A 19,026-nucleotide genomic window follows, 5' to 3' on the forward strand; every position below is an offset into this window, starting at 1 on the left:
TTTTTGTAGCGTGTGTGAGATAAAACACACAAGTGCTTGAGTGTAAGTGGGCAGAGAAGAGGAAAGAGAAACTAAGGAGCCAATTTCTGGACAGTGCTGCTGTGACTGCCCATGCTGCTGACAGTGTCTCATATAGTCTTGTCAGATGGATCTAATCGCATGTTCCAGGCTAATGATTCACTAAGTTTTAATTCATCTCCTGACTTAATTTGCATTTTCTCTTCTTCCAATTCTAGCAGGGCCCACTAGTAAATGTCCAGCCTTGAATAGACACAGTGCATGTGTGTGCGTCTGTGCGTGCGTACATATAAATTCCAGCTGCCTACTGATTTCCTTGCATTGTCATCTTTTTCTCAACAGCAGCCAAGAGCCTGCTGAACAAAAAACCAGATGGTGTCAAAGTAAGTTCAGCTTCCCTCGCACTCTCCACACTTTTGAGTCTATGTCTTGTACAGAAAGCTTGCATGTCCTTCACCATTGTTAGACATACTATGGTGCTGGCATATCGCACTGCACCTCAGCAGGTTTCAGCTCTTGTTTAAGTGTTGTTCTTCAGATACCGAAGCATTGTCAATGAACTGAAGCAACACTACCACGTTTGCTAAAAATAGCAACTCAAGTGAAATCAGTCATTCCCAAGTGACAGATATTTCACAATGATTACCAGAGTCTGCACTGTCAGTCTGTCTGAGAAAAGGAGGGGCATCTGTTGTCTGAGCTCTGGGAACTGTTGGAACTAATAACTGCTGATTAAATTATGATTCAAGAGTAGGAGATAGGCTTCAGCTCTCCACCATTCTCCAAGAATGTGTGTGTGTGTGTGTGTGTGTGTGTGTGTGTGTGTGTGTGTGTGTGTGTGTGTGTGTGTGTGTGTGTGTGTGTGTGTGTGTGCTTGTGTGCTTGTGTGTGTGTGCTTGTGTGTGTGTGTACTTGTGCGTGCAATTTTAAACTTGCTTGGATGCAACCTGGAGTTTATCCCCGGCCCCATTCCACAGCTGTACCTGCATTTTTGTACACATAATTAGCTACATCTGCACACAGCTTGTTGCCCAGCAGCTTTATGTTAATGAGATGGAATGGCCAGAGCCCGACCGCACAATTATGACAGTTGGTTTTGGTTTTGACAGTTGGTTTTGGTTTTAGATGGAGGCCTCTCTATTGTTAGGACCATGTGATGAGGTCCCAACATAGTACTAATGATACTTCTGTGAGTTAATATTTATCATCTGTTTTCTTTCATTAGGAAGGGCTCATCTGTTACACAAGATTCCTTTTTTCTACATTAGCCTGTGCTGTGAACTGGTTACATTACACCAGATATGGTCTAAAAACCTTGTCTATCCAGACAGGCATGGGTTCATTGTCTCTCTCTTGCTGTGTTGTGGCTGCTAAACACAGAAAAGGAAGACAGACGTTACAGAACATTTGAGGGTAGGCCTGAGCTCGCTGCTGCTCATTAGCCTGACTGACTCCTGCAGTGGGTAGTTACCTATAGAAAACCCCTTGCATTTAAATTCCACTACAGTGCTGCACTATGCTGCTTAAGACTGGGAATGCATTGCATGACTTAACAAACAGGGTAACCTCTGTTCAACAATATGACACTGGGCTATTTTGCTCATATATTGATTGAAATCAGTCCAAAAATTTCAAAGTGGCACTTTGAATAAACTGTTTCCCAAACAGGTTTCAAAACAGCGTCTGAATCTTTAACAGAGTCCCTTATTGGTTTGAAGATGGAGTTATTTGTGTATTGATGCTTGAGACGTACCAATATCTGACTCAATAAGAATAGGTTATTAGAATTAACCAGTGTAGGAGGACACTTCAGACCATGACTCACAAACCCATAAGTCACACTTTGCAAGGGCATCTGTCTAAAAAGGACTAACCACATATGAACAGGAAAATCAATTGTCATTAAATATTGTGTCTGAAGAGTCATGTTGTGTGTCCCCAGCAAACATAAGAATAAACCTTAGAGACCTTTTGCTTGTACCTTTAGAGTCAGAGGAACAATAGCACTGTAGTTGTCATTTAATAGTGATGCAGGTCAAATGTAACTGTAGCTTTAGACTCAGACCCATAGTACATTCTTGTCATAGCTGACTGTCAACATGCCCGACATGTTTTGAAGACACTGATTCATTTCCTTTTTCCTGCTTTGTTGAGTCTGTTTCCTTACATGTCTTTGTTGATGATTGCTTCAATGCTTACATGTTAAGAGTCGTGTCCTGTGATGTCGGTTGTCACACGATGTTTTCATGGAACAAAGAGTTAACTGATTATTCATATTCCTGTGTACACGATTCTGTAATTTCCAAGGTTTTCTGATCATCAGTTAGTTATCATGTTCCAGGTTTTAGAAGCCAGTTTGTACCCACTAAATAAATAAAACCAATGCAAATGCATCTTAGTTGGTGAGGTTAGAAGTATCAGTATCATGTCATTTCTTCAGACTTTAACAGTACACCCTGACTCACTCAGCTGTCGACAAAAACTCCAACTTATCTGGTTCACATCTTTTTTGAAAGAGCTGAAAGGAACAAAGGACCAGGAGTCCCCACAGATTACTGGCGTGTTGGGACCTGTGAAATGGCTTAGAAAACTGGCTAGTATTACTGTGTTAACTTTCCAGATAACCATATTTTGCATCTTTTAGATACATTTTAGATGAATCGTCACATACAAATAATGATGAAACAAAGGAAAGAAAGAATTAAGAATTAACTCAGAAATCACATTTAACATAACGTTAGAATATTAAGTATGAAAGTATTTATAATTCTATTTTACCATCTCAAAGAGGAGCATTAACCAGTGAATAGTCATCAGCTCTCTTAGCTCTTAGCCATGCTAACAACACAGTTCTAGGGATGGCAATCTGTCCATCACATAGATAGGTACATAGATTTGTGTAATTTGGTATAAACATCCCTTAAGGATGAATCATTATACCACTTTTCCAGTAAATAGACAAAGTCTATGAGGAATGATCTAACATTGAGCATTAGGTGTCTTCTTTTATACCTAAAAACTGGGAGTGGAAATACCCAACTCCTCCCATGGCCTCATCCAATCCTTATTCTTCCAATAGCTATACCTCAACTTTGCTGACACGGCTATTTTTCCTTGGGGTTCCCTGCCTCCTCCTTTCTCTGGAATCAATCCTGTTCCTGACACCAATATCTCCTTATGTCTTTCCTTGGTATTTTTTTAAAACAAGATATTTTCCTCAGAATACACCAGTAGCTTTCTGTAACTCTGGCCCTAGTTTTTTTTGTTGTATATTTGGTTACATGATTCCACTCTTGTGTTTGGTTACATTTCACTTTCATAGGGTTTACGACACAGTAAATTCAATTGATAAGCGCACATTCAATCAGCTGGTGTGGAATAACATACATTTCCACCACTTATCATGATCCCTTCACATTTGATATCATTTAGCAAATACAACAATCATTATCAGTAACTACTTATTTTAATTTTACTCTACACATCCACAGCCAAACACCGCTTAGGATCATCACCGTGAGCTTGTTGGCATAAGCACTTAGCTTAAATCACCACTGTACCCAAGTACAGCCACAAACAGCAGCTCCTGTGGCTATATAGTCAACTTTTTATCATGATTCTTTGTGCTATGATATTGTAAACCCATTCAATTAAATAAGAACTTTCATGTTATTTCTTGTCCAAAAATAGGACTTTGTGTTAAGCAGGATGATCTACATTAAGCATCAATGTCTTGGAGAGTACTGTGTCATCTCAGGTGTCTTATCCATGTTTCATAGGCATGAGAATGGCTTAAGATTCAAGAAAATTTATCGTCTATCGCATAGTGACAGAAAATTAGGCTCAACAACAAAACCCATCAGCTCCAACACACAACAGTTCCATTAATCAATAGAAGCACATGTGCAAAGCTACATTAAAATAGTGTCTATTTTGACTTGTTGCCTTATCAGAGTTATGGCAGTCAGGATATGGCAACCAGAAAATAGAATACCATTAACTGTGATCTGTGGAGAAGACAGCGCTCATGCATCAAGTAGAAAAGTCAGTTCAGAGTTTTACCTAGTTTATTATTCTTCTGCAGAGTAATTGGATAATTTGTTTTCCTTTGACTGTCTCTTAATATCCATTTGCTCTGTGCTCTATTTTACTAACTCCTCTCTTGATGAAATTTGTTCATTTTTTATACTGTTCAGGTGTTAATTAAAATGGCTTTATCTGCTAACCCCTTTTCTGTGATGCATGGGTCACACATATTTGATGTATACACTGATGGACTGACTCACTGACAGCAACTCTTGGGGACAGTGCATCACTTTTCCTTCCACAGCAGCTGCTTGAGGAGCTAATTGTTTGAACACTAAGCCTTGTCACTTCTGCCCTGCTCGTCTGTCTACCTGTCTGTCAACTCTGTCCCTCCAGATCAACAACAAGGCCAATGTGGTCACCAGCCCCAAAGAGCCTGTCCCCACTCCTTCTCTGGTACACTGTCTGCCTGCCTTGCTGCCTGCATGTTTGCATGTGTTCCCTATACTTTTGGTGGTGTCTGTCCTGATTATGCAGCTATGTTGAATGGCTTTCTCATGTTGTCGTTGGTGATTGTTCTCTTCCATAAAGCTTACAGTAAGAACAACAAATGTCTTTAGTAGCTGTGTAACACTAGCTGGATTGCTTTATTGCATTCGCACATTGCTGTACATGGGCTACATTTTCCGTTGTTGTTGATGATGGCTGCAATGGCAACACTGGGGCCATTGCATGTCACTGGGGCTAATATACTGTTGCAACAGTATAATTCTTTGTTTTCAACCAAATGGGACATGATACTGATTTGCTGTTGAGTTGGGTTTTAAATTTGTGCAAATGGAGGAGCCAATATCCACAGAAGTCTTTCTTACAATTGTAAATACCCATTTTAATTGCATTACAGGTACAGCATGTAAGATTCAGTGTGGATTTAGACATGCAGGAGTGCGGAGTAATTAACAAGATGTATCTTGTTTTGTTTAATCTGTATGCAAACAGAAATGTAGAAATGGCTATTGGCGGTTTTAAAGGGAGTTGCATGTTGAAACTATTTTGTCATTAATCCACAACTTGTCATTTTTACATTTCAGTTTGTTTACAGATTAAGCAAACAGGATACATGTTAACTAGTAACTTTATAACTTTAGGCTAAGTTAGGCTAACCACAACCTGACTCCAAATCTGTAAACATATGACATGAGATTGAGATCAATCTTTTCATCTCACTCTTGCTAAGAAAGCAAATCAGAATATTTCAAAAAATGTTGAACTATTCCTTTGACTGTAAATGTTTTACCTTTTTAACTTTTTATCAAGCACAATATTTTCTGACACAGTTCTTTGCTGATAATTCAAGTAGGAGCGTTCCATAGCCATCTAAACCTTAGAACTGTCACCTAAAACCATCTTTTTTAAAAATCCATTCCCTGTCACTTTTTCATCAAAGAACGGTCACAGGCACATGTACTGTAGCCATGCACACCTACACAAAGCCAGCAATGGAAATGGAAGCATTATCCTTAGGTTGAGTAGAGACTATTTACATCTGTCAGACAGCACAATCATCACTGTCACAGACTTCACCTGCAGACAGACAGCCCAACCTTGCCCTTGAGGGGTTTCAGTCAAAGTTGCATTATATAATACATGTCATACGGGACACAATGATACAGCACCACTGTACAGCAAACTTCTGCAATAGCATGTTCTTGTGAGTGATACAGGTAAATGTTTGTTTTTATCTGTAAAGCAGTGTGTGACTGGTCCAATGCCTGCCTTTGATGTAAACCCTCCTTAGATGTTTTTATTTTACAGCTGTTTGCAGAGAAATGGAGACAGAAGTTTGTTAACTAGCATTTTCCATGATGTTTGTGTTTAAGGTCATCTTGTTGGGTAAAACTTGATCATCTGTGCTGAGGGAATTTGTCACAACTTCCATCATCCAACTTTCTCTAACAGTGTCGCAGTATGCTGTGGTGATTCTGTTTTTACTGCTCACCTGCTTTCCCCCAAATAGCAATCATGTTAATCTCCCCCACTTCCTTCCTAACTTTTATAGTCATTTTTTTATTTCCTTTCCTGCAAAATACTTTTCTGTAAAACATTCTTCCTCACTCACTTTGGTTCTTCACCAACCTGTCTTCCTACTGTTGGTCCTCTCAAATCAGGAGCCTCAAACCACTGTTATCCACAACCCAGCTGATGGAAACAAGGTATACAGCTGAGCAGATGCTAGTGTTAGGCTGTAGTGCAGTGTTGCTTCTGACGATGAGATCTGTGTGCCATTGGATGTTATTGATACTTGTTATGTAGTGATAAAACAAGGGACTATGGATGTTGTAAAATATCGCATGCTGTTATCAGCTGTTGCATGTAATTCTTTAACTTAACGCTGCTCATCTATGTGTACAATTTTGTGTAACTTACCATTTTGGATATGTATGACATTGTTATCATGTAATCTCTGAGCAAAAAAGGTTTGTGTCATCTTACATGCACATGTGAGAACCATGTATGACCATTGTCATTGTAACATCACAGTCAGTTTTACAGTTGTGTGACAAAGGGATTATGCATGCTGTTGGAACAAAATGAAAGACCATGCAGTACCATGGATACCAAACCTGTTCCAAGCAAAATCCTTAACAGAATAGCCTGGAGTCTGTTTACTGTGTCGATTATCATTTGCTTGTGCAGAGGTGTGGATCTACATGATCATGTTTCAGTTCATCAGCTGACAGTTTTGGAACATGTGCATGCTTGTATCTTTTGCTTTGTGTAGTGATGTTGTTGTAGCTCATAGTGTAGCGTACAGTTTGTGTTCTTGTGCATAACAACGGTGTTGAAGAGAGCTGTTTGCTTAATTTATATGTACCAATGCAATATTCTACTTTTTTGTGTTTTAAATGTGATATTTGTTCATCCATAATTAATGGTAGCTTTGTTTTGCAAGTAATGTGTCATGAAATATACTATACTCCTTATCTAACAAAGGGACGAAAAGGAAGAAGTGGCTAGTCTAGCAATTAGGCAGTTCTTTAACAAACTGTCGGATTAGCCACACTTATTAAAGGAGAAGTTCAGCCAAAAATGTTCATTTAGTTATTATCTACTCAACCCCCTGAAAAAGTGAAAGTCAGAGGAAGTTTTATGGTCCTCAAAACATTTCTGAAGCTTCACAGCAAAACAACGTTGCAGCAATATCCTTAGCAACTGAAGTAGATGGGGAACATTCGACATTTCTAGGTAAAATAAAAATTTGTCAAAGGTATATTCCAAGTAAGGATGTAACGTGTGCTATGATGATAAAATTGCCTATTGTGAAAACACTCAGTGTGCCGATCTCAGCTGAACTCAGACTTCTGTGCTTGGCTTCATTGCACTTTCATGTCAGGCTGGTTATACTCATGTATCTTTTATTTGTCATTTCACAGGAGTCCAGTGAGAGTGCCAACACTACCATTGAGGATGAGGACGTGAGAGGTAGGAAGGTTCAGGCTAACGTATACAAACTAACCCTGTCTGTTAGCAAGACGACTCCCACACACCTCATTAAAAGGCTTTCCTCTGAACGTTTAAAACAAGTGCTGCCTTTGAAGTTTTGACATCTTTGGCTCACATCATTAGTAGGTTTGGGCTAACCATGTTTTTTTAACAATTTCTGGCAACATCCTGTTACTGGTTGTGTCTATTGCATGAATGTGTTGCATGTTGTGTTATTTAATGTCCTTCAGTGTCAACATATTGCTTCATTTTGCATTCCATGGCTTCCCCAGTAATATTTACTGTTACCAACTACAGTTGTAGGATTTAGTGGGATCTACTTGCAGAAATGAAATATAATTTTCATAACTATGTTTTCATCATCTAAAAATTAGATTTTGTGTTTTTCTTTACTTTAGAATGAGCTCTTTATGTCTACAGAGGGAGCAAAACCTCTACCTCAGACTTTGCCATGTTGCATCACCATGTTTCTCTCTACAGTAGCCCAGAACAGAGAAACTAAACAGGGACTTTGGCGTCTTTAGCATCCACTGGAGGTTCTCCTCCACCACATTGGTCATTTAACTCAAACTTAACTGGTGAATATAAACCCAATAAACAGTGTTGTGGAAGTCTTTAGACACTTAAGTTCACAGGTAGGGAAAGCTCACAAACAACAGTGAATGTATTGGGAGAATACTGTGTATGTGTCTAATTAAAGGCCTGTATTGTTGACAACCAGATCAAGCGAATATTAACGTTAGTGCTGAAAAGCTCTGTAGTGCACAAATCCACTTCCACTCCAGTGAGATGGCAAGACACACTTTATTCCAGTGTCCAATGCAGAGTTTAGGACTTTTATAGTCATAATCACAACCAAGGCACAACCATGACCACAAAATGGAAGTATTCTTTTGAGCGTGAGCAGACAGACACCTGATACCCACAGTTCAAAGGCTGTAGTTTAACAAGACGGTGAAAATTGTGGAAAAAGTGAAAACATTCATTCTAGTTTCTCTCTGAAGAGAGGAATTGATTTTGTGATTGTATGCTTGTGTGTGTTTTCCTGATTGTTCACTACAGCAGTGACCTTTGATAGAATAGATCATTGTGGCGTACTCTGATGCCACTGTGGGTTCTCGGCAGGAAAGACTCAAGGAGTGATGATTTTTACACTGTTTATTTCTATTTACTCAAGCCACACAATAGCTCCCTCGGGGTCGTTCGCAGGCGTCCTTTTGCTGCCGACCGCCGGGCGCATCCGTCCATGTGTGTCTGTCTCTTCTCCCTCCAGGTCCAGCACGCTACTGTGTTTTAAAGGAGAGAGTGATTAGCTCAACAGGAAACCGGTGTGCCAATCACTCTCACCTGGCGCTGCTCTCCTGAGCCCTCCCCACACCTCTCTCCTGCAGCCGATGCACCACGCCCCCTCCACAATCATCTTTCAAACAAATGAGATTTGAGTTGCATGCACCAGCATACAGTGCCTATAAAAAGTGTTCACCCCCTTAATTGTTTTCCCCTTTTTAATTTCTTTTATAAATGGAATCATGGTCAATATACAAAAAAATATGTATAAACAAAACATTTACCAAGAAAACCCTCAGATTTCTTTAAAGTAATTTTAATTAATTAAAAATACATTATGTAACATAAGTGATTGAATATAGGGAAATCCTGGAGGCCAACCTGATTCAGTCTGCAAGAGAACTACAAGATTTATTTTCCAGCAAGACAATGACCCAAAGCATACAGCAAAAGCTACTCAGAAATGGTTTAAAGTCGATAAGGTGAATGTTCTGGAGTGGCTGATGTCAAAGCCCAGACGTCAATCCAATAGAGAATTTTTGTACTGGACTTGAAAAGGACTGTTCGCGCCCGATCCCCGTTCAACCTGACAGAGCTTGAGCAGTTTTGCAAAGAAGAATGGAGTAAAATTGCAATGTCCAGATGTGCAGGCCTGACTGAGACCTATCCACAAAGACTTAGTGCTGTGATTGTGGCCAAAGGTGCATCTACTAAATACGGACTTGGGGTTGAATACTTATTCAATAACTTACTTGACATTATGTATATTTAATTAACTGACATTACTTTGTAGAAATCTGTCTGTTTTTTTTTGTAAATCTTTTGTTTTGTGTATTTTTTTGCATATTGACCATGATTCCATTTATAAAAACAATAAAAGAGGAAAACAATTAAGGGAGTGAATACTTTTTATAGACCACTGTATGTGCTTCTATACTTCAGAACATACACAGGCCCATTAAGGGGCCTTTTATATTGGCCTCCATTGTTATTCATGGCTGATCAGGTCGACCCTCCTAAATGCTTCAATAACCTTATTCAGCGAAGCTTTGAAATTGCTTCACAGTGCTCTACTTCTGATAGCGTTCAGAAGCATCATAAGATGAAATTTCCCCTCATTATTTCCTTCTATTCTATCCTGTGTTCTGTACTCCCAACTATTCTTTGACATTTGATTAGAATACAGCTCTTCTGGCATTAATCAGAGCCTCAGCCTACAAAGAGGCTTAGAAATCTTTTTGAAATCAGCAGAGTGTATTACCACTGCTGAAATGACATCTTTTGTCATTTCAGCAGTGGTCCCGTTGTGGAGAAGCTGTCTGTGGCAGGAAGTGGGATGATAAAAGGGCAACTAGTATTTCCCATTTCTTAACTGTGACTCATGTGCACCAATGTGAATGATGGATGGTTGATGACCTCTTGTTAATATCCAATTTCTGCTGCATTTAATGGACAAAGATAAAGATGCCAGCATTTCTTTTCTTTCTTTTTTTTTTCTGTTGGTGTCTCGGTTGAAAGATGATGACAGTGATGTACTTCAGTGAGAGAAGGTATTTTAATAGGAAGAAATATGTTTAAAGGTTTATTAATGGATTTTGCCAGCTGAACACCCATCATACTGTTTGAGATGTTAAAGCTAAAATGTTAGCAAGCAGTTGTCTATTTAAACACTTACAGGCTATAAGCGATGAATTGGGGTCGTCCACCTGATCAATGTAAGTCCAATATATACTCACTTTTTGGCTGTGGTTTGGTCTCCTCTAGCTCCTGAGAAAATATCTGGCTATTTAGCCTTTAGATGTTTGACTTTCCATCAGAGAAATTGACTTTGTCTGCTGTTTAGACCTGGGCAGGCAGTGTACAGTTAACAGAGGCTTTCTTTACTGGAAACAGGTGTCTGCTGCTATTTGAAACAAGATTGGTGAGAGTGGAGTTTTTGGGCCCTCACAAGAAGCTAAAAAGAAATATACTGTCGTGGTCAAAAGTTTACATACACTTGTAAAGAACATGTACACTGCCTGGCCACAAAAAAAAGTCACACACTCAAGTATTTTGTTGGACCGCCTTTAGCTTTGATTACGGCATGCTTTCACCGTGGCATCGTTTTGATAAGCTTATGCAGTCACAACATTTATTTCCGTCCAGAGTTGCATACATTTTTCACCAAGATCTTGTTTTGATGATGAGGGAGTCAGGCTGCTGTGTAAAGTCTTCTCAAGCACATCCCAAAGATTCTCAATGGGGTTAAGGTCTGGACTCAATCCATGTGTGAAAATGATGTCTCATGCTCCCTGAACCACACTTTCACAATTCGAGCCTGATGAATCGTGCCATTGTCATCTTGGAATATGCCCGTGCCATCAGGGAAGAAAAAATCCATTGAGGGGAAAACCTGGCCACTCAGTATATTTAGGTAGTCAGCTGACCTATTTTTTTGGGCACATATCATTGCTGAGCCTAGACCTGACCAACTGAATCAACCCCAGATCATAACACTGCCTCCACAGGCTTGTACGGTAGGCACTAGACATGATGGCTGCATCACTTCATCCGCCTCTCTCCACAACATGACCCTTTTTCATTGCTCCAGAGTCCAATCTTTATGCTCCCTAGCAAATTGAAGCCTTTTCTTCAGATTAGCCCCACTGATAAGTGGTTCTCTTGAGGCCACAGAGCTGTTTAGTCCCAATCCCTTGAGTTCTCTTCACATTGTGCATGTGGAATTGCTTTTACTATCACTATTAAACATAGCCGTGAGTTCTACTGGTGATTTTTTACCATTTGATTTCACTAAACATTCAAGTGATCACCAATCACCAATTTCTTCCTCAAAGATTATGGTTCACCTCTATCCTTTCAGGTTTTAATAATGCGTTGGACAGTCCTTAACCCAATTCCAAATCCTGTAGGAAGTAGAGCCTTCACTGTCCTTTTTAAACCAGGGTGGTGATGTGTAATGACCACGATAGGTTCTAAGTGATGATAATTGCAAGAAATCTATTACTTTTCACTTGCTCCACAGGGGTGTGTGTCTTTGCCACTTATTTTCTAAAATTTATAATCAGCTCCTTGGTTTTGTTGACATTGAGCTGTAAATTGTTCTCTGTGCACCACTGTGCAAGATTGTTTATTTCCTCCCAATATGAACTCTCATCGTTGTTTATAATGCGGCAGATGGTGGTGGTGTCTTCCACATACATCCCAATAGAGTTCTCCTGGTGTCTGTGAGTGCAGTCATTGGTGTACAGTGTGAAAAGGTGGGGGCTGAGCACACAGCCCTGGGGGGCTCTCCTGTTGAGCACAAACATAGAAGAGGTGTGACTGCCAATCTGAACTCTCTGGGGTCTCATAACATCAGCTAGCTCATCGGCATATGTTTTTTAGTACACGGCTAGGTATATTATCTGGACCAGCAGCCTTATTGATATTCACTCTCACCAGGACTTTATTCACATCTGCTGTGGTTTACAGTGGTCCCCACCTCTCCATTCATCAAGGCCTTCTGGTTGGGAAATGATCATACTGTCTTTGTGTTCACAACATCATCAATACATTTGCTGATATATGATGGATTATGTATATTTTTAAAGACTAATATGTTATCCTCAGTGGCAGCAGTGGAGTCTTGTGTCATGTCGGCTCCAAACAAGGTCCACCCATCCAGCACAATAACTTGATCCGGGATGTGAATGGGGTAGCCACGTCTCTGTGAAGATGTGCACACAGCGGTCTCTGATTTCCTATTGCTGAGTGAGCCTCAGTCACACCTCATCCACTTTAATCTCCTGCGACCAGACATTAGCCAGAGGAAGGCTTGGTAGACCACAGACCACAGTAGACCTTGGCCACCACATTTGCATGCGCTGTCTTCATGGCAACGTAAGCCCGTGATCACGGGATCTTGCGAATACAGTTGCCTCGCAAGATCAATTTGATGCTCCTATCAGTACCCACAGAAGTTTCATAAAATCTGCAGTTCCCCTCAGCTTTATGGAGCTTTTAAGCCTTTTTCAGCTCATTTGTTTTGGCAACTTTACTGTTTTGGTTTAGTCTAATGCTCTTATCAACCTTGTGAAAACCCACTTGCTTCAAAAAGAGATAGACACAGTTAGATCTAGCTGGTGGAGCTGTGGTGGTGACCAAAACAGCTAATAGGAGAGTGAATATTGGACTTGGATTCAATGGGTGGAGAGAAATATGAGTCCAAATGAATGCTAATGTTGCTCTGAGTCTGCATAACTAGGCTGTTGGCTAAAACGTGCCTTAACAGCTTTATAAGATACTAACATGTACAAACTGTGCTTACAGGTCGTTCCCAGAAACAATCATTTAGTACACCTTAGCAGTGGTGGTAGCGAATGTAGCCAAACATTACCTTGTCACCTTTATAGAATCTCAGCTTGTGAATGGATCATATTCCTACAGTTTAGACCTATATGTGTACACAGATCTTAATTAGTATTGAGCAATGTCATCTGACTCCTTCCATAGGTGTTGACAGTTTCTTAAGTTGATACCAGTGATGCTCCTGCATCACCAACTTCCAAGACTCTTCCATTATTGTTGTTATTCGTCTTTTCATGTGTCCAAACTGATTTGTTCTCAGCTTGTAAAAATGATTGAGGGCTTTGAACAAACTGTCATTTCCTGCATGCTTATCATTCATTCTTCATTTCATGTTTTTCTTTTTCTCCATTTCCTGTTTCCTGTTACCCCCGATGCGTCCACTATGCCAATTTAAATCCATCCATCGACCATCCTTTTGTCTCCCTCTGGTACTCTGTTTCATCTCAGCACGCTCTCGCTCCTCCCATTCCCAAATCTTCCACCTTCAGCACTTACATGACTCCACCTTTCAACGGCCACCCTCTCCCTCCCCAACCTCCTCCTTCTCATCTTCTTCCTCCTCATCCTTCTCCTCCTCCTGCTGGTATTCTCCTAGTGTTTGGCCCAGTGGTGAGGAGTGCTGCCACTACATCATGTGGGCACTGGTGGCTGCCTACCTGCTCCTCTTCTTCACATCTTCCTTTCTGGTCTTTTGCTCTGACCATGCCACCACATGTCACTGCAGCCCCCATCATACCCCCACGCAGGGGCCCCTGCCCAGTCTGGGCCCCACCAACTCCCAGTGTAAGTCCATTTCCCAGTGCTTGGGAGGAAACTGCAAGCTTCCCCTCCTTTTGATATCACTGAACATGTGTAAGAAGGAGGATTATGAATTCTTTGCAAGTTACCAAAGATTAGAAAAAATATAATAGAAAATATGTTAAAAAAATCTAAGAATTGAGGAAGTATAAATTAACCAATGAATGTTTTGTAACATGTACATGTACTGTGTTGCAGAGATGTCTAATGTGGTGAGCACTCTAACCAGCTAGCCCTGGATCATTCTGTCTCGTAATACCACTTTGTACCTCAAGAGATGATAGTCTGATAGCCACCATAGTTTCAGCTGGGAGTTGTATGCCAGCAGAGAGTCACTACATTTTACATAGTTTCAACTGTAATAAATTGACAAAATACATTCACAGAATGTCAAGAAAGGAAATACTTTCAAATCTATTTTCTTTCCCAAACAGAAAAATACACCTTGTGAAATCGAGTTGCTGACATTCTGTCCCTTTTATCTATTTACTTACTTAAATATTATTATTATTATTGGTTGGTCAAAAATAGTCGCATTTAAATCTATTGGTTCAGATAGATAGATAGATATATTATATATATATATATATGTATATAGAATGTAACCTTACACTGCTGAAATACCTAATTGTTTAACAGGGTGTATGTAGGCAACCACTAAACCTTTTTTCCCAGCATTCCATGGATAGCTACAATCATTAACACAGCAATGCATTTATTATTATATAATTAGATTGTATATTATTATATAGACAATGAAAAATGTATTATACAGGGGAAGCGAATAGCATTTGACAATGTCTTTAAAATGTAATGTTTTCTAGATTCAATGTTGTAGCTAATTGGATCCTGTGGGTTGTGAGGTGGGGCCAGATGCTATATCGAACATCCACATGACTACTGGGATCCAAGGTTTCCCAGTAAAACATTGCACTGATGATCAGTGTTAATGACCTTACTTGTCAGTGGTTTTAATATTTTGACTGATTAGCATATACTTATGCTGTAAGTATTTGTAAGAGTTCAGTTCTTAATTACACTTTAAATCAGTATGTTATTGAGTGCAGGTGTATTAAAAAGGTCGACCAGTTAAGTACTGATGAGTCATGCATGGAAAGGTTCCTCATACCACAGGAGTTAATAATTAGTTCTTTCAGATTAGTGGAGTTTGATAAGAAAGGATGACAGCCAGACTAGTGAGTGGACCATGGCATTCAATGCTGCCTGTCTGTCAAGCCAGTTATGCCAGCTAATGTAGTTAAACCTGAGCAGATTCAATGTAAATATACACTGATCAGCCACAAAATTAAATTCGCCTGCTTTACATTCTGCAAGTTTCTCTCGTGCTTCCAGAACAGCTCTGATCCATCCAGGCATGGACACAGACAGAGTTCTTAGGGTGTCGTGTGGTGTCCGGCACCGGTCCGTAAGCAGTCGTTCTAGAAAGTCTTGCTCTAGAAAGTCCCGCAGATGCTCGATCGGATTGCGATCTGGGGAATTTAGGGGCTAGGTCAACATATTGGGCTCTGCCACATTCCCTGGGTCATTCTTAAGCAGTTTTTGTGGCATGGCAGAGCACATTGCACTGCCGAGGGGGGCATTGCCACAGGTTCGTTCAGAGGAGGAGAATACTATCACCTATCACAGTCTGCAGGGCCTGCAGACAGCTGAACTTTGACCCATTTTACAGTGTATTGATAACTACATTAAACCATATAGATCATAATGCATAATACAAATATACAGCTTTAGGCAGTTTTTAATTACTTTGGGTCCTTTTCCAAACTTTTAAGTCTTAAACAGTTGAGATTCTAATGAATCTGTATTATCTTTGCCTGAAGTTTAAGCAGAATGACAATATTGTAGGAGTTCAGATGAGTTTTATCATTTGTACCTAATGGGTATTATGTCATAGTTACTATTTAGTAGATTTATTACAGCTTTAAAGGAATGTGACAGGTTTAACAACCTTGATTTAGCTCCAGACTTGGTGCTAATAGACAAGGTCATCAGAACTCAGATTCTGACTTTGGTGCTGAACACATTCCAAGTTCATGTGGCACTTACATATAAAAATATTGGATTCAAGGATTAAAGACTGAACCACACCTCATCCACTGTGTCACAGTGCACCACTGCTATCCTATAACACCACCCACAGGTCAGCAGCTGTCATGACAGCCTAACTTCTCTCATGCAAATTTACTGTAAGGGGTTCCAACCTTTGTGGTTTGTGATCCCTTAAAATCAGATGTCTGACTTCTTCTTACAGTTTATGGTCTTAAAAAGGAAAAAGGATAGATTTTGTCTCTCAGGATGTTTCATTTGAAGGGTTTCAAGGACTGAAGAGCCAGAAACATCTAAAATATTTCATAAAACAGCAATGGCTCTAGCACAAACTTTTTATAAACTAAGAAAAATCCTGCAACCCAGCATCTGCAAATTGATTTGTGACAAAGACTCTTGGCCATTTTGTCCTTAATTATTGCTCATTGTGATAGTAATCTTACTGTGTTCTGTGCTTTAATTGAGCAGCTTATTGGGGCTTGGACCTGTTGGGAAACTTCTGTTTGGAATCAAAGATGTTATGTTGATGTCACGATGTGTAGACTGAACTATAATATTGTGCCTACATGTTATGTATTTTAAAGTCTCCGAGCAGTCAAGTCAAAGCCTTAGCCTGTTGAAATTAACAGTTTTGGTGTTGTCCTTTCTTGGTTTTAATGGCTGCATTGCAGAACTTACCAGGCTGTTGTACTTGTTCTAATACTTGCCTTTACCCAATTTGTCATTATATCCATTACGAATCTTCTAATTGTGTTTAATATTTTGTGAAAATACCAATAGTCATCCCTATAATATTGTTGCATTTGTTTTAATTTGAAACAAACCCACATAGAAATAACATAAGATTAAAAAACCCAAACAGAAAAGTATCAAAATACAGACTAATACAAAAAGACATAGACATATTCAGCAATTTCAAAATGGTTGCGCACTCTGACGTCTAAGGAAATTAAAGGTTTTCACACCATTTCAAAGTCTCCTGCCCTTCCCTAGTTATGTAGGCCTCTCCAATACAATACCAGATGCCATCTTCTTCACCTATATATGTATCAAAGGTATCTCCAGTTTTCTCTGATATAAGGCTATTATCCTCCTGGACTGCATGAGTCCAAAGTCTATTAAACTTGGTTACTTTTGAACTTAACAAACTTTTTGGGATGTATACCTAATACTCACACCAATGACTTCAGATATAGTCTGAACAACTGTTTTCCAGTATTGCTTTAATTTGGGACAATCCCATACACAGTGAAACAAAGTGCCTCTTTCTTATAAACATTCGATGCAAGTGTCAGAGACGTCAGGTGACCATCGGTTGACTTGGACTGGCGTTACGTAAGTCCTCATTAACCATTTGTACTTCAGTAGTGTCATTCTCATATTAACTGCTTGAGCTTTTAAGCATGCTGTTTCAGTCTCTTGTATGTTCTCTTGAGCATCCAGTCTCCATGCCTCTAGCCTATCAATGGTGGACTCCTTATCATGTAACAGTAAGCCTGTATAAAATAAAGAAATCTTCACCTCCCCTTTAGATTGAACACTAACATTTTCAAGATGTGATAGTGGTGGCTCAGACATTATATGCTTATATTTTGATAATATAAAAATGCCTGGAAGCAGAAGCACTGCAGTCTTTTTCAGTGCTACTCCTTTGACAATGTTTGTGCCATGGTCGGTGATTATGCATGCTAGCGTTTTAACCTCCGTGACTCCAGCGCTTTGGCTAAAGTGCTTGCGGCCAGGTACCACATATCTTGGATCCAATGCTTGTATGTAGTCTTTCAACCCTTTTCTCTTGAAAAGGATCCATGTCCCAGTACATTGTGATGGCATTTGTTATGTCTCTCCACCGTTTTATAGAAAATGCCTCGGAAAGTGATGTCTGACCTGCAGAGAGAGCTTTTTACTTCCCACTGCTGCTAAGATGATTCACTTGACATTTGTGGAGGAAACAATCTTTTGCTTTCTTCATATTCCAGACATGTTTTGCTTTGAAAAGATTGCTAGTATTACCACGCCTTGCAACCAGCATCCTCGGACATACTTTGCAGATCACCATTTGCTGGTCACTGTCTGACTTTTTAAACCTAGAACCATGTCCATATAATGGAAGTCGCACTAGTATTTTTTTATACCTCCTCCTCTTCGCTGTGTGCAGCACCTTCAGCCATTGCTGTGATACAAAGTAAAACCACATGGGCTCTCACATTTTGAAAAAGTGAGGCACTCTACCGGTGAGCACGGTATAGTCTAAATGTATTAGTACTTTTTATGAATATTTTTTGAGAATAAGAAGTATTAGAGTATAAGAGTACACCTCTAGCAGAGTTGTTGTGTGTTGCCTGCATTGCCTGACCAGGCCATCTATGCCAAACCAAATTAATATCTGAGAATGTCTCTTATTTTAGACTTAAGTTGTTTAATCCTGTTTATAACGTGTTATAGTTCTGTCTCCCTGCAGTTATAGTACATAGCTGTGTGCTTTGTGTCTCTTGGCTCTACAGTCCTGCTACTTCCTAAGAGCAGTTCATCTTTCTTGGTATTAATCACCATCTGCTACACGTGTGTGTATGTTTCTACGTGTGTGTGTGTGTGTGCGCGCGCCAACCCACCATCTTTCACTTCATGGTTTCATAAGAGATCGAAAATATGAAGACTGTTACACAGCTGACAGGAGCTCTGAGGACATTATTTACACTCCACAGATACTGTGGAGCATCAGAGTATTCTGCTGGCAGAGGCTGAACTTCTCATTCTGCTGCCATTCATAATTCATGGTGTCAAAAATCTCAATGACAGTGACTATCATGCAAGATTGTATTTTTCTTCTCACTTATCGTCGAGTGTCTCAGAAGTGGAGCACTCTGACAGAAAGGATTTTCTGAGCGAAGTCTAAACATGTGTTAACATTGTGTTTGCTTGTATGAAGTTCTACTGTACAATACACATGTTTTTAGGTTTGAGTTTCTACTTGATATA

General features: G+C 39.7%; 1 protein-coding gene across 4 annotated transcripts in view; it reads left to right on the forward strand.

The window, feature by feature from the left end:
* Positions 1–19,026, forward strand: part of camk2d1 (calcium/calmodulin-dependent protein kinase (CaM kinase) II delta 1) — a 101,068-nt gene that overhangs the window by 76,798 nt on the left and 5,244 nt on the right. For 2 of the 4 annotated variants that reach the window (XM_073474557.1, XM_073474556.1), the window contains exons 13-14: positions 361–401; positions 7,479–7,527. In XM_073474557.1, coding sequence (XP_073330658.1) covers positions 361–401; positions 7,479–7,527 — 90 coding nt within the window. The remainder of the gene's footprint in view (positions 1–360; positions 402–7,478; positions 7,528–19,026) is intronic. The other 2 variants (XM_073474558.1, XM_073474559.1) reach the window with 1 other exon arrangement.

Source organism: Pagrus major, chromosome 10 (genome assembly GCF_040436345.1).
Source record: "Pagrus major chromosome 10, Pma_NU_1.0".
NCBI classification, from domain to species: domain Eukaryota; kingdom Metazoa; phylum Chordata; class Actinopteri; order Spariformes; family Sparidae; genus Pagrus; species Pagrus major.